General features: G+C 41.3%; 1 protein-coding gene across 10 annotated transcripts; it reads right to left on the bottom strand.

Moving 5' to 3' along the window:
• On the bottom strand, positions 1 to 27,695 carry LITAF (lipopolysaccharide induced TNF factor). 10 transcript variants are annotated; one of them, XM_076350889.1, is made up of 6 exons: positions 27,480 to 27,695; positions 11,238 to 11,306; positions 5,170 to 5,228; positions 3,443 to 3,625; positions 2,882 to 3,038; positions 1 to 2,552 (listed from the first exon to the last, which is right to left on the bottom strand). In XM_076350889.1, the coding sequence occupies exons 3-6, from the start codon at positions 5,213 to 5,215 to the stop codon at positions 2,444 to 2,446; spliced, it is 495 nt and encodes a 164-aa protein (XP_076207004.1). In that variant the 5' UTR covers positions 5,216 to 5,228; positions 11,238 to 11,306; positions 27,480 to 27,695; the 3' UTR covers positions 1 to 2,443. The 10 variants fall into 10 exon arrangements, with proteins under 10 accessions (XP_076207004.1, XP_076207002.1, XP_076207003.1 ...); XM_076350887.1 differs by lacking the exon at positions 27,480 to 27,695 and adding an exon at positions 27,385 to 27,427; XM_076350888.1 differs by lacking the exon at positions 27,480 to 27,695 and adding an exon at positions 16,477 to 16,495.

Genomic DNA, 27,695 nt, shown 5'->3' with positions numbered 1-27,695 from the left:
TACAAAAGACAAAGTTTTTATTTTAAATATAATCAGTTTTAAAAACAAACAGTAACTTCAACATAATCAAACACAAAGCACTTTCACACAAAGCAAGTTATATCCTGCATTTGTCTGTCTAAAATAAGTTTAACAAAGCAATTTACTTTGGCGCATTCTGTAGATAATTCCATATACAAGAGAACAAACAGGCTTTGTATTTAAGGAAATTTAAGTATAGAAGGGGCAGCAGAAAGTTTTGCAGAATGCTTAATTAGATGGAAGAGCTGCCAACATTATGTGTCCTATTCTCAATCCATAAGAGGAATTTAAAGAGATGCAACAGACTGTGCCCATAAAACAAAACAAGGAAAACCCCACGTAATTATTTTTTTGGTCAGTGTTCTTCCGCATTCTGGTGCCACCACCTCAGATTTTCCAACAGTCACTTTGTAGAGAAAAGGGGAGCTAAGGGAATAACAGACTTACTCACCAAATGAGTATCCAGCACGATTATCCAGACCAGACTGACATGGGTACTAAAAAAACCTAAAAATCCTCCCCACCATACAAGCAAACATCAAGTTTGGAAACACTGCGTGCTTCATTGCTTCCTCCTGTCTTGCTCTGATGATAAACTGACAAGAAGGACATTTTCTGTGAAATCCAGTGGTGGTGGGGAAATACTGCTTTACAGCAACGCATGTGACTCGCTAAGTTAGAATCAGTGCCTGTGTCATCAGAACAGAAAATTCAGTGGAGCATCATGGCCCTTAAAAAAAACCATCGGAAGCATTACGGTGGTGCAGCAGCAGACAGAAAACACAAGCTAGTACCGCATCAAAGCGGAAAGCTACAAGACTACCAGCTTTTTATCTCCATCATTCTCTTGCCAGTTAGTAGCTACTGATGTAAATTCTTATGGTACAGGGAGCCATATGATCAGAAATCTTTTCCAAATGCACAAGGAAGCTCTTAAACCACTTGCAGACTGACCCACAAGCAGCAGCAGTTTACAGTAACTAATTAACGCAAGGCCTAGAGGTTGTATTTGTGATCCATGTAACTCCTGGATTTCAAACGTGAAGTGTTGAAAGACTTTTGAAAAGTTAACTTATACCAAATATTTATAGAAGGCACATTTGGCAATAACAGCAAATGCAGTATTTTTTTATTTGTATTTATTTTAGCTTTTTACTTTTACAGAGATTAATACAGTGTTAGCATCATAGCCTTGTTTAAACACCTGTCTGCCTTTTCTAGACAGGTATCATTCAAAAGCATCGAGATACTACTTGAACCAAGTCTGCTGCTTATGGCATGGTAAGATACTTCAACCTTCAGAGCCTCATTCCCTAATTTTTTTGTGATCGTCTTAAATAAGCATATCCAGCTCAAGCTTCTGAAAACAGAACTTCTCTTTCATTTAGAAAAACCAGAGTACAAGTCTAAATAATAATCAGAGAAACTCCTTAACAAACATGTTACCTTCTTAATGAAGAAACAGTAATTAACAAACAGATCAACAATTAAAAGCACAGGTCCTGTATCTGTGTTTTGCAGGTGCAATTCAAGCCTTAAGATAAGGCTGAGGCTTGTTTATGATCTATCAGTTAACTTACATAAATGTAAAAGGAAGTTTTCCAATGCTATAACCAACGCTCTACAGGCAGTTCCACTGGGGTGGGAGAAGAGAACACTTCAGACTTATAAATCAGCAGTAAAGAACCCAAACAAAACACACTGAAAAAATATCTATTAAAAATTCCTGTATGAACATCTTTACTGCAGAGTAGAGATATGACTAGACTTAAAACTGGCAAGGAAATTCAGGTACTAGTTTGAATTACCACTGGTGCACAATAACCTGAGTTGTCCATTTGGTAAAGCAGCCTCCAAGAAGGAAGAAGCCTTTAGGTCTGGTTCTCTTTCAATTAAGAAAGTTTTAAAGTGAATTTTAGTGCTCGTGAAGATGCCAACAAATCACTTCTTTTGTCAAAGAAGGGCACCTGTCTCAGAGGCAAGCAACTCCCTGCCAGTTTGTAAACAGTGCTGTTGCAAAAGCATCAACACCAAGCATGAGACTGTATAGGTCTCCATAGACATTCTCCTCTTGGTCTGTGCCGAGACTGAAAGCAAGCACACCAGTGTGCAACATGATTGCCACAAGATTAACTGAAGAACATCACCAACCTGTTTTGCATAAAGCAGAAAGGGAAAACATTTAGTTGCTATCAACTGGTGCTGGACTGAGTGGCCCATAAAGATTACATATACTTTTTACAGACCTAAATCAGAATCCCCTCAAAGAAATTCTTATTCAAACAATCTAGCAATAAACATTACTTTTGATTGGTTTCCAGTGACAGGATGCACAGAAACAACCAGAAGTCTCCATGAAGTTTCAGAAAGGGCTTGTAGAGATGTTAACTCCATCAATCAATTATCAGTGTTTAAACACTGCCTATAAACGTTTGTAAGAACCAAGAAGAGCACTGCAGTTTGGACAGGTGTGATCCACATCCTTTAGAGCATCAATGCAGAAGGGAATTAAGCAGCAGCCAGCTATACACCTGCAAAGAAAAAAAAACCCAAACAATCTGTTTTACCACTTGTTACATAAACAAGAAGGTAAAATATATTTCCTGCAAAAGCCGTCAGTAAAACTGGTGCCATGAAGCTTTAGGAAGAACACACATGGCTATGGAGTCCACTACTCTAGTGTTCTAGAGCTGCTTTAAGGTCCTATAGGACTTAAATGCAGATGCAGCTATTCAAACCATAAAGGGTCAGTTCCCAGACAGAATGAGAAAGCAACAAAGCTGAGAGCTTTCTTACTCCTTAGAGCTATGAAAGGTCAAGTAAGAACAGAAAAATGAAGTGCAAACTGGAATCAACCTACCCCAGCAGACAGAGGCCACCGCATGACAGCCAAGTCAAAGCTCCCGAGTCATACGAGAGACGTGTCACTATCATCTGGTTACAGGAAGGGCAGCACATCTGAACTGGGCGGTCATAAAATACTACTGGTTGCTGCACGTACACTGTCTGAACTGTAACTGAGCAGAGAAATATGCTGTTTACTCAATGGGTAAATAAGGAAAAAAGGATAGTTAATCAACTTCCTCTAAGCTAGAACCAGCTACTACTCTGAAATATTTGAGGCTCAGAGCAATGAAATGCACAATGACAAAGAGAAGTCACCATGGCATTTCCTAATGCAGAAACACACCATCTTAAGAATAAGTCTGCATTAAAAACTGCAGAAAGCCAAATGATGTTATTGATATTAGTGCACACTGAAGGATTCACAAGAATTGATTCACCTTATTCCCTTCAAAATTATTTTTTGGAAGGTGAGGAACACCTGTGAACCCCGATCTTTAATCTTCTGCACAGCACCTATTACATAGCCACTTGACACCTCCTTAACATCAGGTACAGTAGAGTTTTTCAGACTTACCAGGGTTATTCACGGGTGCAGGCTGTCCCACGTATGGGGGGGGGTTCATTCCCTTCCCATCTGGTTTCTGGCCAGGTTCTGGGACAGGATAGGGGTGAGGATAGCTCACATTGATTCCTGTTGTTTCCTCATAAGAAGGTGGTGCAGATGGGACAGGGATGCCACTCGGGGCAGACATTGTATCTAAAACATAATAGAGAGAAAATTATAACAAGACATTGTTTATTGATGGCAAGTGACAACTAATTAGGCTCTATTCAGACAGAAAGCAAGAAGATAACTAGATTAAAATGCACCTTTACCAGCATAAAATTTATTGACTTATTTGTTTCTGATAGTATTAAATGTTAATCTTGATTTCATTGTTGTTGTTGCTTTCTTCACTCTTCCTTTTCACAGAATAGTTTTTACACATTTTCCCACCACCAATTCTTCCTTTATAAATTAAAAATGCTAGAACAGGGACATGGGGCATCTTTATGAGTATACTAAGTTATCTGGCAGTTTCTCCCAGTTCTCCAAGAACAGTATTTCAGATCCCCCCCCATTCTCCTAAAAAAAAAAAAAAAAAAAAAAAAAATCAAACAGTATGATAGGCCACATGGTAGTTGCTAACTAACATGAGCCTGGTTTGTGGTGAAGCTCAAATATTTAAAAAAGACTATTTATCTCTACTGCGGTTTGAAATGAAGAAATATTTATATTGAAGGAAAAAGAAACCCCAAACAATTAAGTACAACTAACTCAACGCTCAAATATGTCTAAGGTTGCCATTTTTGCTGCTTACCAAAGTTTCAATGAGTTTGTTAATGCAACTTTCCTCCACAAATTGTTATTTCATTACAGAGTATAAGAATGCTAACCATCGCCTTTTCCCAAAGCGGAAAGAAATTATTGCGATTTCAGCACAGACTTCCTCTTTCTCCCTGGCTATCCACTTCCTATACTCTGCCCACCAACTTCTTTGTTGAACAATCTCTCACAACATCAATGCTGATTAAGCATCTCTCTTTTTCTCTTCCTTCTAAGAACCATCAGACAGCTCTGAGAACCAGTTTCCCATACAATGGCCTAAATAATCCTTTTACTTTTAAGCTAGAATGATCAATTTATCAGACAATTTATTATTCCAAAGTAGAAATAACTGTTGTGAAACTATGCATCTACAACCACCTTCTCCCAGATTACCTCATTCGATTCTGCTTACGTGTGCAGATGAAGTCCAGAATTTGTTTGCTGTTTTCATATATTGTAATGCTTAAAAGCACCAGTTTAACAACCAACTGCATCAACAAGATTCATCCCAGGAAAGAATGTAGGTATTTTGTGCACAGATCTGGAACTTTCCTAGTGCATATTCTGAAAAAGGATCTTCTCATCACCATTTCAAGACATTTGTGTAACAGCCACCCTGAGGTCAAAGCATCCTGGACTTCTAAATTAACACATGGAGTCCTACTATTAGTGAGCTATGAAAGAACTGCCTAATGAATCTCCTTTTTCCTTTGGTCTCCTAAAATCTGGCTTTTTGTACTGTTTGAAATGCACCTCTTTACACCTATCACCCAATAAATATATCACATTCTTCATTCAGAAGAACTGATCACTTTGGCAGCTAGACTGCAGAGAAGAATCCAGCAGATCTACCAGACCAGAAGCTGAATATAAGCTGACAGTGCCATGAAAGTGGCAAACACCATGCAGGGTCACGTAAGCAAAACCAGTACCTGTATGACAGCTGAAAAAGTTCTGCTGCTCTGGGAAAGCCCCCATGGGAGTACAGTATCTAAGAAACAAATAGGTGAACAGATTCCAAAGAAAAGCACCAAGAACAATCATAAAGGCTAGAAGACTTCTGAGAAAAAGCCAAGGAAATTGAGTTTCTTTAGTTTCAAAAGACCAGAGAGAATAATGAAGACAGACAGACAGCAATGAAGAACGAAACAAACTCCTCTGAGAGTAAACTTTAAGGAAAACTGTAAGAGAAACTTTAAAATAATAAGCTTTTCCCTATGTCTATTAATAAGACTATTTAAGCACTAGATAAATTGGCAAGAGAGTTGTGGAGCTTTCCCTCCTTTAAGTTTTAAGAACAGTTACACATGTCAAATTAACCCACTTAATGCTGAATGACATGTAGAGAACCTCTTCACATCCCTTCAACTGTATTTTCCATTATTTCAACACTGGTTTTTGAAAATAAATGCAACACCTTTTAAACACCTACTTTTATGTACGCTGTTTCAGAAGCGAGATGCTACATCTTCTGAAGAAAGTAAGGCCCAATCCTGAACAAACTGCTTGCAAACCAACCCCCTGGCCCTAGAGCTCATTGCAAGACTGGGTCTAGAACAAACTGAAAACCAGCTTCCTGTACTTAAACCACCACCACCACCCACCAAACCAACCATGATTATAGAGTTTCTCAGTATCAAACTTATTCAAGCTTCAGATAAGGTAGTAACTGCAGTAAATTGATATGGCAATAAGCATTAACCCAAGGATTAGATAGTAATGAAAACAAAGGCGAGAGGGACATTCTAGAAAGGAATTTCAGCATTTTATTTTAGCTTAGGCAAGACTTACAGCCTGGGTTAGTAAGTAAACTGCGTGTTATACTTCCCTATGCAATCTCTTAAGGCACTAATAGACTTCCCATAGTTTCTATTCGCACTTTTCTCCCTGCAAATAGGTACAGAGCAGCTTATAACTTTAATCATGTTTTACAGATACATTCTTGTATAAAATACCACTGATACAGACATGTCTGGGAAGAGCAACTAATGCATAATGCCTGATTACAAAAAGGACAAAAGGTTAATATTACAAACCAACCCCAGATCATATAAAAAGTGATACAGAATCTTAAGCATCCATATAGGATAGGGAAGACTTGAATTTCTAACACCTTAACAAATGTGCCCAGCTACTTATGAAACAGCAGCTATTTACTAACTGAAAGATAAACAGGCACAAGCAAGCTGATGGCAGAAGCAGAAACTGAACCCACAAGTTTTGTCTTCTTAAAGCAGACTCTCAAATGCTGCTCCCAAATAATTCAAAAGGGAAGACTGTTTGGTGATAGGTACCTGACTGCAAGCAAAGACAAAGGATAAGACGGGTAACAGGGAAGTCAAATACACAAAAAGTTATCTGGAGGTAGCGTATATGCGAACCATTAAGCAACATTACAGCTATCTCAAACCAGGATATGGTTGAAAGACCAACAAGCACACTAAATACAAGACTGGGCCTTTTACACTGATACACGAGAAGCTTCCATTTACATCTGGAAGTTTCAGAACCAAACACCACTAAACACAGAGAAGAACTGAGCAGTTCTAGCTTCTCTTCCCAGACTCTCGTTACTCTTTTGCTTTGAATCTTTAGAAATGCATGTGGTAAGACAAAGACCAATGGCTTCAGCTACCCATCCCACATCATTCTTCTGCTCTTCATAAAAACCTCTTGTATTCCAGGTGTGCAATGGTGAAGTGGACTTTGACTCACTGTGCCCAGCTGCACTCCAACTTTGGGCAGATGAGTCACCAGACTCCAGAGAACAATTAATAAAGCAGCAAAAGCACCAGCTTCCTCCTCCAGATTTTTCTTTTTTGTTCATTCGCTCAAGAGAAAGAATCACAAGCTGCGAGCACTTTTCTTGCCCAAATCATTTCCTTCGTAAGTACACATTGGAACAACACTGGCATGGGGCAAAGCACCCTTCCAATTCATTCTGCAGAGGTCTATTGCTCTACATACAGAACAAAGTTGGCATAAAGGGAGGGAAAAGGCTGGTAAAAGCCACAGCATTCACAAACCACTCTATTCAAACAAAACCAGATTAGTTACTTATGCTAGCTGGAGACCAGGAAGACAAGTAACAAATTCTACTGGCAGAACGATGCGTGGATACCCTTCTCTCCAACGGAGAGTGCAGCACAGCTCTATATCACTTTTACAACTGCACTAAAGCTATATGAATTTTGGGGAACAGAAGCCTCTTGAAACTGTTGAATACTTAGTAAGGTGTGCAGCAGTTTTTGCAGGGTTTTGCATTTTGCAAAATCGTATTTCAGCTAATTCAAATGCTCCCCTCCATTTTAATTCCTAAACTCTACTCCATGCAGCAATCTGAAACCAGAAGCAGAGTCTGCATTTGCTCCCTACCCAGAACTACCAATTTTAACACAGCAAGAGAATTTGCAGGCTATACCTGAAAAAAAAGCACAACACCTGGCTAAACTTTCCTTTTATCTTGCTATTGGAGAAAGTGAATTAAGTGAATCAGAACCTCCTTCTAGGGTAACTTATCTAAAGAACTTATTAACCAAGCATTCATAAAGCCAAGATTCTTACAGTCTTCTATCATGGGCTTCAGGGCTTGTATCTGACTAAAATAATCCAAAATAAAACTTTGACTTGAAACTAGAAGTATGCTTAGAGGCAGCTACACATTGCAGAAGGATTCAGCAGGGTTGTATCTCATCAGACAATTGTCCAATAATGTTTATGTAACTAAAACATAGGCTATGACCTACACAGTTTTTTTAAATAGCTGCATAGCATTCCTCAGCACACCCTCCCACAACGTGGGTTTGTAAGAAGTTGGGTAGTTTCTTCAGAATGCTAATTTAAGTATCAAACTGTAAAACCTAGTGTAGTAGATGAGGAATACTCTTACTCTGACCTTCTTCATCAAGATGAATACAGGCATTACAGGGAAGATAAGAACAAACATATGTTTATCACAGTCCAGAAGCTACACAGGTCTCACTTAACGTACCCAAAACAATAGGTTGCCCTGTGATAACCTATACCTGCTACATCTCCCAGGTAATATATATTCACACGTTAACTTATGCCATTGTCTGTTCTAGGAAGGGAAATGTATTCAAGATTACCTTCCTCCCAAGGGGCAGATTTACTGCAAGAACATTAGGGCACCATTATCTGTGTCATGCTCCCAAATACAGAGATGCACAAAGCTACAGGGCTGCAGCCATCTTCCCCCTCCCTCCTCACACTCCATTCATGATGCAGACCACTCAGGGTCAGAGTCTGGCTCACATGCCTTTCATGCATCTTCACCTAGTGATAATCACCATAACTATAAATTGTCCTCTCCACATCCAAAACTGAACACATTTATTACCATTTTCTCACTACAGGATGCATCCCCCATCTTATGAGATTTTTTTTATATTGCCCAGATTGATATGTTAACATTATATAGTTTAAAACTGCAACCTTTTTCTGAAGACAGGATGCAAATGCGTATTCTAAGAATGCGGAGAAATACCTTTTGCCCAAGGACAAACGGAAGAAAAAAAAAACAGGAGGGGGAACTAGTCAGAAGTGGAAGGGTAAGTCAAGTTTCATTCATGCCTTACCCAACAGTTACAGATAAATCATTAGGCAACAATTTTTTTAATCCCAGCTGGTTTCCTGACCTGCACAAGAGTCTAGCAGAAATGGATTCCACAGCAGCACATAGGTAACAGCAACAGCACCTCAAGAATAACTGTGGGTAGATGATCTCTCTGCCCTCGTTAGGAGGGGAAAAGAAAAGTTCTGCGCAGTCCTCACACTAACACACCACGCAAGGAGAAACTTATGTACAGAAGTGTTGCTCCTGGGAGGCTGGAGAAGATGGAGGAAACTAGAGTCATCCCTCTCCCTGTCTGGCCAAACCCCAGCCTGGCACCTGCTTTTAATGCAATAGCAAGTACTGCCCTTCTAAGAATGGAAGAGCAAATACACTTACTACCTTATAGAACAGTTTTCCTTATCTGAAATCTTCCTTAGCCACTCAGGTACAGACCAGAAATACTCTGCTTGCTTTCAAATAGGCTCCCCTGAAACTAAATAATTACATCTGTATCTGCCTGAAGTCCTTTCAAAACAAACTTTAGTATAAAGAAAATATAATTTTTAGTTTAAATCAGAGTGTATGTCTGTCTCAAGAAATTTTTATAGAAGATAAGCATAGTTAGCTATATGAAAGTTTGAACTAAGAACATTTTCATTGTTTGGTATGGATTTACAACTTTCCTATTTTACCAAAAGAAATTCATATCCTTAAAACAGTGCAATAGCAAATGTCCTAAATCAATCTAAGGCTATTTCTACCAAAAGAAAGACCCAATTTGCCACTTTGGCTGCCTACCACTATGGAGTGAGTTTTCAGCCATATCAGTTCCTTAGTCTCACCAGCTACACAATAGCATAAATGCTAGTGGTACAAGGGGAGATGGCAACAACATTCATGCAAGGGAACCTAAGCAGATCGTGAAACCAGACCCATCTCAGACCATCTGTTTTCACTTTCATAGAGCATCACTCCAAAACTCAGAATCAATACATATGCCCTCTCAGCAAGAGGAGGGACATTTCCATAACACACATTTATTAGGATGAAAAGAAGTACATAGTTTATTTTTATCTTCCGCTGTAAGGAATGTTGCTGAATGTGAATTTATCTGAACACATTACATGACATTGCTTTCTAGAGAATTTTTACTGAGAGGTACAACACACTAGCAAAGATGCCATGCAAGACAAGGCAAGAATACAAGAATAAAGTAAGCCTATATCTGGCTATCCAAGTGATGAACAAGGTGGCTTATCATCAAGAAAGCATACTTTTTGTAAGAGCATAAGAAGTGATTATTTTCTTAGATGTCTTAGCAGTTTTCATTTTTTCTGGGACTTTAAAAGACGTGTAGATGAGGCGCTTAGGGACATGGTTTAGTGGGCATGGTGGTGTTGGGTCGACGGTTGGACTCGATGATCTTAGAGGTCTTTTCCAACCTCAGTGATTCTATGATTCTATTGAATGGTATATATGTTGGATGAAAAGAAACAAGACATATGTAAATTCAGTCATTTATGTTTGGGTGCAAGACAACAGATCTCAAGCAGGGACATACTAGCTTCTACCCAGGATGAAGACACAGTGGTGGGCACCACCTGTTGGGAGCACAGCAAAGGAGTTGGCAGGAGAAATGGGGCTGGAGGAAGGCTGCAAAACAGCATGGCATGTGAGGGGTTTCAGCTGAGCAAGGGAGCAGACACCACTGAGAACAAAACCAGAAGATGCACGTGGTTGCCAGGAGCACAAGAGCCAAGCCACTGTCTCCCTGCCATTGCCATCCAACCCTGAAAGCTTGCAGCTTGTCTCAGAAACTCCTGCCAGCAGACTCTCGACTCCTGCTGCTCTATTCCCAGCCCAACTGCCCTCTCCTGGATATAATGTTCTTCACATATCCCCACTGCACAAGCTTATTCCAAGCAGCTATGCACCTCAATTTGAAAGGCATTACCTAAGCAGGCCTCAAAGCGCAGAGTACAGCACAGCCTGCACTGAGCAGGGAGAGAAACATGGAAAAAAAAGTCCAACTAAGAAAATTAAAGGCGGGGGGGGGGAGAAGTTTGATTTACTTGGATTGTTGCACGTTTGTTACACACGGCAGAAAGTTGCTGGCTATAGATGACTGTGATATCTGATCTTTTAAGTCCAGGAAAACACCCACTGGGAATACCAGCAGAATCTGCAGGCAGTGCACACAAGGGCAAAGAATGGATTAGTTGGAAGGAAACAGAAGCTACAACTGGACAGTTTTTACTAGAAGCAAACAAAAGGTACAGTAAATGAGGCAAATAATGCAGAATTTCCCCATCGGGACCGTAGCTGGCTGTAAATAATTCTTTAACAAGAACAGAGGTAGGAAACACACTTCGGAATAGAAAGCTGTAACAGAATACAAAGTCAAAGGGCCTTGGACAATCTCACCTAAGTAGGTCCCAAGCAGGCAGCTGATCCAAATGACCTCCGGAGATCCCTTGTCCAACCTAAATTACTCTGTAATAACGCAGAAAACAGAAGTTAGGTTACTGTATGTCATAGTTTAACCTCAGCCAGCAACTGAGCACCACACAGCCGCTCACTCACTCCCCCTGCCCCCCCCCGGTGGGATGGGGGAGAGAATTGGAAGAGTGAAAGTGAGAAAACTCATGGGTTGAGATAAGAACAGTTTCATAATTGAAATAAAATACTCATACTACTACTAATAATAATAATAGAAGAAGAAGAAGAAGAATATCCAAAGCAAGTGATGCACAGTGCAATTGCTCACCACCCACTGACTGATGCCCAGCCAGTCCCCGAGCAGCGGCCCCCCTGGCCAGCTTTCCCCAGTTTGTGCACTGAGCATGACGTCCCATGGTATGGAATGTCCCTCTGGCCAGTTTGGCTGTGCCCCCTCCTAGCTTCTTGTGCACCTGCAGCCTTCTCAGTCGGTAGAGCATGGGAAGCTGAAAAGTCCTTGACTAGTGTAAGCACTGCTTAGCAACAACTAAAACATCGGTGTGTTATCAACATTATTCTCATCCTAAATCCAAAACACAGCACTGTACCAGCTGCTAGGAAGAAAATTAAACTCTATCCCAGCCAAAACCAGGACACTGTACTAGAAAAAGATTACAAAGGTCCAGTTCTGTTTTTATCCATACACTAAAGACTAAATACTAAGTTTTGTCATAACTGATGCAAGAGATACCAGTCATGATGTAAACAAAACAAATTCATTTGCTTTAATGACTTCTTCACTGAGGACAATTCTCCAGAAAACTGCCTTAATTGCTGGGCTGTCTCCATTGCTGCCAGCTTGGTTCAGGTCAGAGAAGCACTAATTCATCCCAAGTACAGAGACTGGCAGCAACAATAGGAACTGTATGGCTATTAAATACTCCTTCTGCCCCAAGTACTGTTGTACACCTAGTGGAATGCAGATTCTGGATCAGTATCTTGATATCAAAAAGGAAGCTGGGTTTTGTAAGTGGACCTGACATTTTATTTTTTTTCCTTACTTCACAAGACATAATGTAAATATATCTACTTGAGAACACAGGAATGTCAGACCATTTTAAGACAAGCTTGACTTTCTTGCTTTTTTGCGAGATGCTCTAGAAACTCCAGTGTATCATGGCTCCAAACTTCATAGTAAGTTTTAGCCTTAACTCATAATCAGCTTCTCTTGTGCCTACATCATCCCTTAAGCAGTTATATATCCTAATGTTTGTCTCATACTTCTACTACTGTAACTTCTCAACTAGACTTCTCAGCCACTGCCTCCTGTCTGGTAAAGCTCTGCTGGTCTTAAAATGTCCATGTTGCCTCCTCACCACTCATGTCTGTATCTGTCCATGTCAACGCTGCTGCCCTTCAGGATCACCCATCTTCTCCTTTCCACACTGTGCCTAGGAATAATCAACTACCACCACGCACAAGCTGAGCGAGTGCAGAGTTCAGTTATGCAGCCAGTCACCCTCAGTGCCTCTGCAGCCATGCGGGCCAATTTCTCTGCTGAGTCAGTAGCCAGTAACTTTCCTTATCATATATACCACCCACACACCTGTCCGCATACCAAAAAGAAAAGAGTAATTAAAATTGTTGTTGGTTCCTGCTCCGGTAAGCTATTTATTCAGCCTTTTCCTCACTTACCACCCAAAAATCTCTCCCTTAAACCTTCAATTACAAGGACAAGGCTCTGTGGACACACATCTCCAGACTGCAAACCTCAAAGAAAATAAGTGTTATTTCTAAGCAACATAAACAAGTTCATTTGTAACCCATGACTGCTCTCCTCCAACCAAACCAATTCCTGTACCTGTTTCCACGGTCATTCTTCAAAGTTTTAAAATAGGCCTCAGGTAGCATCTCTTGATTTTACACTTTTTGCGACCATGTCTCTCAAGTCAAAAAGCCCTTTCAACACCTGAAAGAAGCCTACAGAGAACTTTGCAGGTACAAAAGTCAACACGCAAAGAAAAAGAATTTCAGGCTTAAGTATCCAATTAGGGCTGGAGTCAATCCATCCACACAAAGTACGGCTAAGACCCAGCACACAAGCTTCCCGACAATGACACAAGCCTCTTCACTTTCCTGGAGTGCAGAAAAGTCTCTGGAATACTGCTAATTGCCTTCCTTACACAACACAGCTTTCATCAGGATTTCAGTGAAGTCTATAAACATTTCTATAAAGAACCTGTCACGAGTTTGTTCACTCTTCCAGGTTACACGGAACTAATCTGCTGCACTGGAAGCATGGTAATACATCAGTAAACACGACTAATGTTTATACATTTCAGTAGTCCCACAGTCTTCCCAGTAGACTAAGCAGAAATGCGGAAAGGTTTATTAGAAAGGGAATTGTAGCTAAGACAAACACAGGACCTGGTACAGAAGGACAGATATGGCTACAGGCGCAGTGTGTACACAGAACAATAATTGTAGTAACCCATCACTTCCTTGAGGACAGGCATTGCTCTTTCACACCATTCTCATACTCACACCACAGCTTTGGCAGACTGAAGAGGGAACAAGACAGCAGTCAAAGATGACTAAACTCCGTAAGTTTTTGAGATGATATTTGTAGTATCAAATATTCCACAGGTATATTTTTAAAAACCACTGACCTCCTGTTTTCTTTAGAAAAAGAAAAGTTTCCCCTTGTGACTAAACTACAGAGCTGAATACTGATCAACTGCACCCAGTCGCAGCTACTTCTGCTATGCAGACACTGTGCAACCAAAGACCATCTTCACATCTGCTTTACTGAAGAGCGAGTTCTAAGAAATCAACACACTTTCATAGATTTCAAAATGGTCATGATCGTAACTTCCAGGATGAACACGTCTAGTCTTGATATTTAACATTCAATACTTATTTTTAAATGATGTTGCATTTTTCATTTCTTACCACTGACTAGTTTTGGACATCTGGTTCAATTTAAAAATGACTGCTATGCTTTCTCGCCTTTTCCTCCCCGCCCCCCCCCTCCCTTTCCTGAAGGCAGATGCAAACACATCTCAGGTCTTTGCAGTGCTTGGCAGCATCCCTGGCATGGCAACTACCTCTCCTGTGCCTTCCTTTTCTTTTTTTAAAGTTGAAGTTTCAAATCTGAAGCACAGATAACATTTACCAAGTACTAAAGCCAAGTATCAGTCCCTTTAAGTTATCTATCAAAACAGAAATTCCTAATAAAGAACAAGACGACATCAGGATTACCAAACAATCTCTTCAAAACACTGAGTATTGCGGAGGCAACCACAACTTCAGCTTTTCAATTTAATTTTGCTGATGTCCCTTCTGCTTTAAATGTCTTTGAAGAGGTATTTGAACTATTACTTCATACAGCCAGCGCAAACATGTGTCTCGCAATCCTGGGCACTACTTGAAGACTGGCCTGGGGACAAGAGAAAGAGAAGGTAATAACCCACCTCTCTGCTTGGTATAAAAAAAAAAAAAGAAAATAATTGCTTATAAATACAGCTTTCCTAACCCAGCTTGGCCAAGCAAATACATTGTTGCCCCTCCTTTACTCTTTATCTCTTGCTAAGATTTGACACGATTTAATCCCTTAAATTCAACAATTCCTACTCAGTCTTCTTCACTAGAAATCCCAAATTGCCCTCCAACACCACAGTAACTATAGGGGCTCCCTGCACAGCAGAGTTTAAGACAGCTGCTAATCAGCAGCACCTGGAATGAAACACAGGCTGAAGGCTAATCTTTTTTTTAAACAATCAGGCAGGATATACAGGTTTATCAGAGCACTCGGGATTTTTGCAGTGCACAGCAGCAAGCCGTAACACAGCACTTGCTTGGGCCACCATCTCGGTTATCTGAACTCTGGACAATAACTTCCTAGTTTAAAATAATACTTCTCAGCAGGTTGGTAAAGTTGTGTAAATTTCTCAGGCGTTTGTGAGAGAGTAAAATTCAGTAATAATTACAAAAAAAGACTTTGATACATTATTATTTTAGTAAGACAACCAATGCCGTTTGGGTCACGCTGAATTTTACACTGGCAAAACAAAAATGGTACTACACAGTGCGTTCTCCCCATCAGGAGAGGTTACAGACGTTTAGTGTGTTACTTTTACCAAGTAATCAACAATCTCAGAATAATCCTGTGAGTGGCTTCAACTCGGGTCCTGGTGAGGCCGGTAAACCCCCTCCCTGGGGCAGGGCCGTTTTGGAATAAACTGCTGCCGCGCCGCTCTCGAGCCCGCTCCCCCAGGAAAGGGACCCTTTCCGCCCGAGCCCGGCTGCCGCCTGCAACAGTTGGGTTTCGCTTCTCTTACAGCTCACGGCTCCGGCCTCGCCGGCCCCGGGCCCGCTGCTCCGCAGCCGAGCGGGCAGGAGCCGCCGCCCACGGCCTCTCCCGGGCCGTCTCCCGATCGCCCCACCGCGACCGCGCCCCTGCCGCTCGGGACACCGCTGGCGCCCGGGAAGCCCCAGCGTCCCCGGAGCTCCTGCGCGGCGGGACCGGCCCGCCGAGCCGAGGCAGCCCCCCCGCCCCGCAGCCGGGCCGGGGGGTCCGGCCCTGCCTGGGCGCCGCGGGAGCGGCCCCGGGAAGGCCAGAGCTCGGGGCCGGGAGCGGCGGCCGGCGCTGCGCCCCCCGAAAGCGGCCCCGGCAGGCGAGCACAGACACCCCCCCCCCCAGCTCCGCCCGTCGCGGGAGCGGGACGCGGCGGGGCCCGCCCGGCGGCAGCCAGGCTCCGCGCGGAGCGACAGAGCCCCTTGCGCCCAGCATCGCCCGCAGCGGCCCCGCGGCCCTTACCGCTCCGCAGCGGGTGCCTGCCTGCCCTCCTCTGCGCTCGGGTGAAGCCACCGTCCCGCAGGGCTTGTCCCGTCCCCACCCTCGCCTTCCTCCTCCCCTTCCCCCGAGAGCCACAAGCGCGCGCCCGCGGGGGGCTGCCGCGGAAGGACAGTCCACCGCCCCCAACCCTGGGCCCGGGACAGGCCCTGCCCGGAGCCCAGCTGGGCGGAGGGAGCCGCCTTCCCCCGCTCGCCCGGACCTACCGGCAGCGCCTCGCCCGCTGCCGGCCGAGCTGGGCCTCCCCGTGCCCGGGCTGCGAACGGAACCAGCGCGTCCCCGCACCTGGGAGAGGCGCGTCTGAGCACTGGTGGGAGGAAAAGGGAAGGAGAAAAAAAGTGTGTGGAAGTACAAACATGACTGACGCACAGGGCCGAAACTCTCCCGCTCTGCCGGACAAACGGCCGGTCCTCAGTATCGGGAAATGTCGCAGCTCTTGCCTCTATGAGCCTCTATAGAGCCTCTATGAGGCTTACTCATAGATTGACAAATTAAAACAAGGGATCTTCACCTTTCCTGTAATCGGTGTAGCCAGACTCCACATTTTGTGGCACGGGAGGAAAAAACCCTCCCCTAATTCTACAATACCCTTTACATTGCCAAGATCAGTTATTTCAGACAGCACCGCATGCAAGAAAACAAAATGATCAAAGAAACTTTCAACAGATATGATTTTACCTAGTGCCCTTACAGGCAATTAATTGGATTCAGTCTTTGGAAAATAGTATGTCACTCTTTCCTTTATCAAGCCCAACAGCTCAAAGACAAGACAGAAAATGAATTACTGGCCAGATGCCTGAAAGGGATTCAACAAGGACTGCTTCACCGGCTATAGTCTAGGTGAACCAGTTGGCGAGACCCCAATATTCAAGTGCTTTAATCTACTTTAGACTGAAGGTAGTCAATAACCCCTCAGGGCTCAGCAGGGATTGTGCATTAGGGCTTTTGACTGAAAGCATCTAAAATCCGTTAAAGTCCTATTTTCGTGTTTAAATCCTTTCTTGGACCTCACCCTAAGTAACATGTATAAAGCTTCAATTCAAACCCATCCCAGAGCCAGGATTCAGGTTTCATAGGACAAACAGGGCTCTTACCCCAAGTGACAATAAGCCCAACAGTGAGCTCTGCAGTCACAGTAATTTACTGAATCACCTGCAGGTACGGGTACTCGGGGTTTTTCATCAGAGGATGGAGTATGAGGGCTCTGGCAGCATGAACACTCCCAGTCCCCTGATTTGGGGGGAAGGGGCGGGGTGATTCAGCAGCATTCAGCCAGAGTTAGCATTTGAACCTGAGAGTAGAACTAGACTTAGTGGTGAATAAATTTTCATCATTATCAAGAAACCACATTATATATTATGATATTTTTCTCAGGAGCAGAATACGAGTAATTTTGGCTCTGGTGCCCTGGCTTAACTAAAATTGGAATAATTGTTCTCTTTGTAACTAAATCCCCATCCCCATGAGCAGCTTAGAAGCTGCAGGAGAGAAAAGCCATGACTGAACACATCTCCCAGGGTGAAATAAGGCATGACCTTCAACAGAAAGTCTTCTTACTCCAACTGCCATGCTCTCCCATGTTTTTTGCTTACATCTAGTCAGAGACTGGCTCGTGCTACAGCTTTTACTCCTCCTTGGGGACCCCAATAACATTGCTCCCTTTTGCCCTACTACTGTTTCCACCGAATGTCCAAATACAGCAGGCGGTCAGCATCCATTTGCCAGCGCATGACCATATTTCCTCTCACTACCCCTCCTCCTTCCCACCTATCTCACCATTCACCAGTTCCTCCCTTCCAGTCCTTTGCTGGCTGGCACTGGGTGAAAGAAGCATCGGCTTTAGCCAGCCTGTGGCTGGCCAGGCCACCGCAGCATCTGTGGGCTGCAGCCCACCAGCCTGCCTGGGTTAGGCAGGGTGTCTGCCTGCCCCGCAGGGCAAACCCAGCACAGCTTCCTCGAAGCCGCTGCCTGTGCGGTGGGACCCACAGAAGTTCTCTTACTGCAATAGACCAAGCGACCAGGTGGGGACATGGGCAGTGCCAAGTCACTGCATGCTTGAGGAAACATGGCTAGAAATTAAGATAAATCTTTATTATCCCCCCCCCCCCCAAGAGCTGTGTACCTATTAGAATATTTTTGTTCTGAAGATTATAAACTTAATCTGTTTTAAAAAATCTTGAGAGGAAAAAAGGCCACGTGGCAATTTCAGAAGCTTGAAGTAAGTCCGAATGCAGCATGCTGTAACTAGGAGAGCTCCACACCATCACCTGTGCAGTGGCATGATGTGCTAGGCAGCCCCACCTGCTGTATTTGGCTGTTACACTTTTCTCCACCCTACTGAGTCATCAACAGGGCTGCTAACAGCATCAGGGAAATGGAAATGTACACAGAATATTGTGTATATTTTGTCATCACACTAATTGCATGTATTGTATTACAGAACACCAGTAGGTGTCAGTTTAACCCCAAAAATGAATGCATGCTAGATTTATTAGCTTTTGCTTTTATAACAGTAAGTTTCCACCAAAGAAACTAAATGAAGTTTAGAAGTTGATGTACGTTTAAAAGCCTGTTAGCCATATTTTAGCTACTGTAATATGCCTTCAATGTGTAAAATAAGTAGACCTTAACGCCACCTTATTTTTCTCCTGCCTGGAAATCATAGGACTTGCGCACACACAAAAATCTTTTTTTTTTTTCTTTTTGCATATACTGATTAGTTGAGGCTAGAAAAGAATTTCTATGAGTTTTGATCATTTCAATAATACTAGATATTTAAGGAGAGTTGTGCCAGAATGCAGTTTCAGACCAGTAATCAATGTACACACATAGATTTACAGAGAAAGCAAGGTAGATACATTAAGTCAAATAATCTGAAAGAATGTTTGTTTTTTTCCCCACTGTTGCAATGGCTGATTCGAGTTGCAAAGCAAACAGAACAAGAACTCAAACAAAATTTGAACAGTTAGTACAAGCAAAGTACAGCCAGTCATTTTGGTATTGCAATTGCCAGTCAATATCCTGACCTACAATAACAGCTAAAATTTAAGCCATTCATAGGTTTGCTTTTCACAATATAAATATTTTAAAAGAGAAACAGGTAAACTTGATGGGGTTAATTAAAAAAAAAAAGACAAACAGCAGTGCCATCTAGAAGAGTAATACTTCCAAATATTTTGGAAGATTTATGTTTACAGTAATGAACAAAAACAAACCAGACCAAAAATTCAGTTACAATTTCTTCATAATTCACTGCTACAAGCATCAATTGGTTGAAGTAAACCTACTTCAAAGTCCCAAGGGCATGAACTTCCAGATGGGATCAATACTGATGAAGAACAAATTACTTACACTTATAATGTCAGGTGGTAATCAATCAAAATTCAGCTTCTGTCCACGGGAATGTTGACTGCCTGAGAAAGCAGAACTTGAATTTTGATTAAAGTGGTATAGCTTAGCAGTGATTTTGCTAATTCTAAATCTTTTCTCTGAGCCTCATAGTGAATTTAGCTCACCTGTGAGCTACATTCTTTTTCATGTAATTTCGTGGATAACACTGACAAAAAAATTAATAAAACTGGAGTGGATTTATATGTAATTATTCAAGTGAGTCAAAATAATCCTTTTGTCCTTTTACTCTCCATTATCAGATACTGTTCTGCTAGGTTGTTACTGCTAAAGAATTTGGATAAAAAGTTTTCTAGGGAGTAAAATAAGTTAAACAAATTTAACTGTACATATCTGTCAAAACAATCAGTATATAGAATGCACAGGTTTTTCTTAGGTTTCGCCTTAATTAAATAATACTGCTATGAAGATCAGTATTTAGTCTGAGTATTGAATCTCTTTAATTATGGAATTATACAATTTCTTCAAGTTTAGAAAATTATTGTCCCAAATAACTCACTGGATTATAGGGGGAAAGTATCGGATGGTAAAGAGCTTTTTAATCAAAGAGAGAAAAGTATAGTAAAAACCTATGTTGAGAAGACAAAGCTGGGAAAGTGAAGATTAATGTCTTATTTTTCCATTTCAATAGTTGGGTGATAAGCAAGTGAAACAAACTGACTAAGGAAGTAAGAGATTCTACATCTTTTGATTACTTCCAGAAAAACTTGGTTGACTTCCTGGAAAATAGATGTAAGACAAGCCTAGGTCATTACAAGTCACACGTGTCACCCGCATTGTACAACATGTCCAAATGGTGAGCTAATAATCCTATCTGGTTTAAGAAATAATGCATCAATTAAAAAAAAAACAAACACACACAAAAACAAAAAAAAAACCCACCACAAAACAGTAGTACAACTTGCTATTATGACATCTGATTTCTAGTGACTTTGGTCAAACTTTACTTCTTTAAAATTGACCTGCATTTTAAACAACAATAAAATACACATTCTGTCAGTGCCATGAGTGCAAATCAATATTCTGTTCTACAGGTCCAAGGTACAAATGAAGATGTTCTGCTGCCCCTCCAGCTAACAGCAGCTGATCTTCAAGGGAGATTTTCTCCCTCGGACTAGCCAAGCGACCATGTGACATGGGCTTTGAGGGTCACACTTCAAGCCTCAAAGCTGAAAACAAGATACACATCCCACATTTCAGTGTAAAGTGCACGTTCACACTGCTGAGATGTCCTCGAAGCACTGGTAATACTTAGCTGTCATGAGCTGGGCACACAGTTTGCCCAGATGAGATTCAGTTACCTAAGCAGCTCCTTCATAGTAGACGGGAGCATGAAAACAGGAGTTTGGGCTGTCAGAGAAAAGCCTCCCTGTTGGGGGTGTTAGCTGGACTTCCACACTGGAGCGCTAAGGGGAGGGAAGGCATGAGCCTCTTCGAGGCTGCCTGCTGATGAACGGAAAAAAAAAACCCCACATATTAGCCACAGTAGCAAGTTCACTCACCCGTTGTGAGGCACTGTGGCTACATAAAGGTGGTATTTGCACACATACATGTACTCGGTAGCCACAAAACTCAATTTGCATATCCCTATTAAAGTGCCAACAGCACCCCGTTAGCACTCAGTAATTATAGCTATCCTAGCTGAGGTTCCGAATGCGGAACACTCATGGTAGAACATAGAGTCCCAGTAACTAATTCTGCAGGGTTTTATACAATGCTTTTAATGGTTGGCACTCTGGGTGTTTTTTAATCAGGAAGGAAAAAGATAGTATCGTTGACTTTTGTTTTTAAGTATGTTCTCATTTAGGTTGGATCTAGGGCTTAGAGCTTTGATAAAACAAAGCCTGGGACAGCATATTAGTTGATTTGGTAAATATTAATAAATAAAAAAAATCTGCCAAATGCTTCATGAGTCAAGGTATTGAAGGATAGGCAAAAGCTACGTTTTGAGGAAATAACATTACCATGTAATAATTCTGTCTACTCTAAGTTAACTCAATTAACTTTAGTGCAGGAGAAATTCATTTCAACTTCTACATGGTCCTCTCACAGCCTGTCGGGCAGAGGAGCAATAGCTAAAGGAACCATTTGGCCCTCAAGCTTTTGTTGAGCTCAGGGTTTAGGGTTTCATCAGCTTCCAAACCCACTCTATAGTAACTTCAGCACTTTCTGATTGTACTGTGCAGACAGCTTCAGTTTTATTCTCTAAGGTACTTTTAAGACTAAGTGCACATGAAAATGTCTGCAATTATTAAAACTAAGTACTGCCATAATATACTTCATCTCATGTACTACTACAGAAATACTAATCACAAAATACTTCAGGGCTAACAATGCAATAATTAACAGCTTGCAGTGACAGGCCTAGATAACACTGCTGTATTGGGTGAGCACTAGCCCTGTTCAATATAAACAACTATACCGACATGTGCAGTCATCAAAGAGTCTGACATTATAAGTGCCAAATTCATTTGAAAGTACAGTGCACTTTGCTGGCGTGAACAAGAGCAGAGCCTGGGTTTCAAGGCTGGCAGGAAGTGGGTTGCCTTGAATGCTGGTTTCCAAACACTTGGCTTTTAAAAAAAGCTGTGATAGGGGGCTTTGCAATGTTGATTTGGGAGTTAATAACTTCAACTTAAATTATCCCAGAGTAAATTCTGTGTGTGACAGAGGGGGCAGGGGAAAAAAAAAAACCACACAGAACAGAGAGCCCACAAATACGCCCTCCCTTTCAGAAACTACTTTGTGAAGATAAATACCCCGTGACCGACAGCATCATTGCTTAGGTTCATGTATCAAAACAAAACTATTGCTCCACACCAATATGGAACTGGTAGGGGAAAAAAACAAAAGAAACCCTCATGATAGATAAATAATGACTTCAAGTCAGCTCTCAGACACGTTATCTTACATAAAACCATCTTCTTTCTCAGTTCCCATTTTCTTCCAGTGTCTTTTACACTTCCCCTGGTGATCCCAACCCCCCCGGGTGCTGGAAACCGATGGGATGAAAAGGGTGAACTCTCCAAAAGTTTTGAGCTTTTAAACTGCTCTCAGGTCTCTTCACTCCACACGCCCCCTTCACAGCAGCCACTTGGACACTTCTGCCTGGTGCTCTCCGGTGAGGGAGGTTTGAGGCTGAACTTTTCCTGGCTGCTGCTGTTCTCTCTTTTGAGGCTGCAGCTGACCATTTACTGCCATCTTGGCAGGTAGGGAACTCCTTTACCCTAGAGCCTATCCATGTGCCGGGCAGATGCATGGAGGTGGGCTTCTCTGCCTCCACAGAGCGGGGTCAGAGACTGCCCGCCTTCCCAGGGAGGCCAACTCTTAGTTTAAGGTATCGCAACAACTCCTCCTGATACTAAACATCTGCCATCCTCTTTCCCAAGCATGCACCCTCCTCACTGTACATGCCTGGCTTAGCGTGACCATTAAGGAAAAAAAGACTTACTTCTTCCATCCGCAACTTGGTAATATGTGGGGTAATATGCTTGTGGAAGATTGGAATATTAATGGATCTATTATGTGAAACAGAAGTAGCATATCAAGTCTGAAACTGCATGTGATCCCCCAGAATTGCAACTGGTTGACAGAATTGCTAAATTAATCCAAACCTAAATATTAATACTTTACTGTCCTTCTTTTAGTATTGCTTTCTTCTTAATTACCAACTCCTGTAGTGTTATTTGATCATCATAGCAGCTAATAACAGTCGCCAGATTGCAAAAGAGTTTCATACTACAGCAAAACATTTAAGTAAATCATATCATCTCCCCTAGAGAGCGACACAGCAGTGTGGTGTCAAAAGAGGTAATGATAGATTTATTTTTCCCCAGAACACTTGGCACTTCATGTGAAGAATTACAAGGAGAATAACCATTCACTGCCAGTAATGGTTCTCCTAATATAAACAACCAAAAAGAAATGGTTATGCTAGAAAAGCTTCACATTTAAGAATGGCAGATCTGTCCTGATTAAGTCATCCATTATTTGATGGATTCTCTAATAATGCCATCAGAAAACAGAGAGGAAAATTATGATTCTCCAACCATTTACACTTCGAATACATCTTCCTACTCCCTTGACAGGGTAGAGGAAGGATGGGATTTTAAAAATAAAGCTGCCTGATTATTTTTCGTATAGACAGAACTGAAGCATGATTTCAACTGCTGTGATGCCATTGCTGAACGAAGCGGTGCAAAAAGCCCATCTTTTCTCACCCTTCCTCCAGAATAATGCCTGACCTACTGTTTGGCCAAGCTGTGGTATAGTCTTGGCTACAAATCAGCTTTGCTGGCTCATGTTGTTATCTGACCACTGAAACCACTGATCTAAATCTTGCATTTAAGCTTTCTGTTGTTTTACTTAAGGCAGCAGCCAGACTTATTTTAATGAACTGCTTTGATCCAACTCTGTGGATCTAAAGCAAGTAAGGAATGATACAGTAGTCTCTTGTGCATAATTCTGACATAATAATCTTTCACACAGCTGTCATCTGGACACCAGAATTATTACAACCTAGTTGGGATATAGGCAAGAAATACAGAAATATGTATAGATATTAAGACCTTATTGCTAAAAATTCATAGTTACCCAGTGAGGCTTTCCTTAAGGCCTCACATATCCACTTCTCTGAAATTCTGTTCCCACAGCATCACTCACACACATTATGCGCAAAGCCGGATGCCAGTAAGTATTTGTTTTCTTATGCTCCTCTCACTTCATGCTACAAACATTTGAACTTAGCAGTAGTAATACTTGCTGCAGTTCTGGCAATTGCAAAGTTATTGCTATTGAATTCTGTCTTGGTTTACAATCTCTAGTTGTTACAACTTATGTTACATGATTTAAGAATAGCTTTGACATAATGTTTAATATTTCAGTTCCCCACCTCTAGCAGGACTGCTTTCATTAAGGGCACCTCAGTGAATCTCTCAAGTCCACATATAAATTAAATGGCCAACAGTCTCAGCTGGGAAGGTGTCAGTTCCTGTTCCAGAAACTCAGATATTACATATCATATCTTGTCACTTGATATTGCTTGTCTGCAGGAAGCAGCAAACCAGGAAGTTTACAATCTGGGGACAAAATCAGCACAAGTGTCATAGCTACAGAGCTAAAACAGCAATAGCAGTGTGAGGATTAATACCCAAACAATGACTAATTATGCAATCTCATCATCCATTGCTACACATGAAGAAAGCACTTCACCAAATTTGCTGGCAGCCTTGAGTGGCTTGTTACATATGGACGCCAAATGTTCAGGACACTCCTCACTTGAAATGAATCCTCTGTCTTTTCAGACTAATCCTTCGGGGCAAGCAAGGCAATCAGTAAACAATTGAATACCCTTGCAGACAAACACTAGTAATAAAAATAAGTGAACTAGAAACCCTCACATGATGGTTGAAAGCACTTTGGGATTTTGAGAGCTGGCTGATCTGCTGTACACGTAGATTCTGCAAGTCTTGATTGTATGCGCAGCTCCTCCTGAATTTGCCCTCCAGCAAAATCATGTGATCTGTGCCACAACCAGATCAGAATCTACAGTAACTAAAAATAAACTGCTGCTCTGCAAATTCATGGCTCAGTTTAGTCCAGCTCATTTTCAGCATTGGTCAGCAAACACAGATCCTTATGATTATCACAATGTGTATGACCTCATTAATTGTCATACGGGTGGGCAATGTTAGTATCTTCAAATACTTGCAACGCTTGGTTTTGGTCCCAGATGTTTGTTTAGTAAGTCATGAGTTCTCTTACCAGCTTACGTTACCCACATTCATATATCTCAACAGTAGAACCACCTGACCCAGCTGCTTTGCCACTTGCTTGATAGCTTTCAGTACTTCAGAGGTACCTGGCAATATGGGTGACAAATCTATTACCAGAAGCTGCTTACACCTCTGTAGCACTAATTCTGTTATACATGAACGGTGGGAAAGCTTATTAATCAGCCACCTTTTCAGTATCTCTGCATGACCAATTAAGAAGAACATCTACCCTAAAGCTAGAAATGGTTCTGCCTACCTGCAGGACAGAGCTGTCAACACAATGAACATTAAAGTTTCTTTAATCAGCACGTGGTTGACGCTACTTTATTTGTCCAGCAATTTTTATTCATTAAATCAAATTTAAATTAGTCTTTTTTAAAACATAAAATTGCTTCTAACTGAGTTCAAATTAGATTTTAAGTTAGATCAACTTATTTGAGGCTTTTTTCTATTAGAATTGTATTTTCAAGCTAACAGTAAAAACTTCACATTTGTAACCATCTGTGTTTCACTTTTTACATACTTGTTTTTGGAAACATTTTACCATAAGCTTGCCTTATTTTAAATTTTAGAAGAAACAGGCAGTGGGCTATCTCTAAAGGACTTTTACAAGACAAGATCTGTTGATCTCTGCATGAAAAGGGAAATGATCTCATTCAGCAAGCATAATATTTTGACAAGTGTTGGGGGTTTTAGAGCCTTCCCTGTAAAACAAATCCTTATGGCTTTTGGAAAGGACTTTTCAGTCACTAAAGAATGTCTTAAGAGTTGTCACCTGCTTTCTACCAAGAAAGAATCAAACTAGTATGTATGGGTCAATAAAGAGTATAGATATCTTAATTTAAAATTAAAAAAAAATATTTGTACAAGTTGGTTATGTCTCTAATAAGAAGAATATTTTTGCTTTCATTCTTGAAGCAAGGAAATTTCTAAAATTATTTTCTTTTTATAATTATTGGCATGTAGCAATTATGCTGCTTTGACAGATGTTTCTCAGAATTATTTCTGATTTGTTCCCAGATGAACATAATTCTAGGTCATTGCTTTAAACTTAATTAAGAAGAAAACTGTAAGAATTTTATGTTTGCTAGTTTTACAAGTGGTAACAAGTGATTCATATCCTAGCAAAAGAAATTCAGCTTCCTCAAAAGTAAGGGAACCAAGCAAACTCAAGTAACTTCAATTACAAAATCAGTGTCCAAGAAGCTGGATTATTTACATTGAGCTACAAATACGTACGATTTTACATATTGCACAACTAAGCAATTTTACCACACACACACAAAATATCATGATCTTTAAATATTTGTCTCAGGGATTCAGACATAATGTGACTTGTCCACAAGATGGCATACACTGTGTCCAAAAGGAACTGACACAGCAAAATGCTTTGCAACATCTATGGGACAAAAAAGCTTCAATGTAATTATCCTTCTTCATTTCGTTATCCTTCTAGACAAGCACAGAAGAAAATCTGTCTGTAATTATTTTCATGATTTGCTTATATAATTTAAAAATCTGCTTGCCTCAGAGGTAATCAGATACTTCAGTTCCCATGGAAAACAGAAAATGTCTGTCATCCAGGGGAACCAGTTTTTCTCTTTGAGATTTCAGGTGGCTGTGACCAAGTTAAGTCATACACAAGAGGCAAAGACATTGTAGGGAGAAGGATTATAACCTTACCAAACGTCTGTTTTTACCAGTGTCTATCTCACTGCCTAGGAGAAGCAGGCAAGAGGGGCAAGAAAAAGAGCTTAGAGTTCTGAAAGGACTGAGCAAACCACAAAAAAACCTCAGAATGAAGACGACAATGCTTCATAGGAAGATGAAACTAAGAACCGTCTAGAAGAATTTATCCCTACATACCTGATAACAAAAAAGGCATCAAATTCTCAGAGCTCTCAGTAGGTCTGTTCAGATTAAAAAGAAAACAAAATACAGCCACCCCACATCCTGCCACAGATGCTGCCAGAAATAGCAACATTAAACGAATACAACGGACCCATCTGTCCCCTTTGGATCCCATAGTTATATTGGACTATACTTTTTGAGATAAAATTTGCACAGAGAGGTAATATTCTTCTGTTAGACTCACCTATGAAGCTCATTTTCAAGTCTACATGCTCGTCTTCAGATGAGGTCCTATGTGCTTTGTCACTTTCTTTATGTCAGCCTAATAAAAGGACTTACCGCTCTGCAGACTTGACCTTGTTTCCATCTGTCATAACTTTAGCATTAGTATTACTATAGAGACAGCATTGCACTTTTTTTTTTTTTTTAAATGAAACCACTTCAGTTTAGGACGGTTTCCAAGCCACAACTAAGGCTGAAACGATCATAGGCATATGACTGTGTCCTTTTGACACCAGACTGAAGAGCCAGAAGGACATGGAGCTATCTGGGCTC

The sequence above is a fragment of the Aptenodytes patagonicus genome, chromosome 13 (assembly GCF_965638725.1).
Source record: "Aptenodytes patagonicus chromosome 13, bAptPat1.pri.cur, whole genome shotgun sequence".
Classification (NCBI taxonomy): Eukaryota; Metazoa; Chordata; class Aves; order Sphenisciformes; family Spheniscidae; genus Aptenodytes; species Aptenodytes patagonicus.
The sequence above is the reverse complement of the archived record's forward strand: the minus strand, read 5'-3'. Positions and strand labels throughout refer to the sequence as shown.

Coding starts and splice junctions, on each gene's coding strand:
- LITAF (XM_076350889.1), bottom strand. CDS start 5,215: ATGGGGGCTTTCCCAGAGCAGCAGAACTTTTTCAGCTGTCATACAG. Junction 3,626..5,169: donor CTTTTTCAGCTGTCATACAG/GTACTGGTTTTG, acceptor ATTATGTTTTAG/ATACAATGTCTGCCCCGAGT. Junction 3,039..3,442: donor TGCACCCGTGAATAACCCTG/GTAAGTCTGAAA, acceptor TTCTCTGCTCAG/TTACAGTTCAGACAGTGTAC.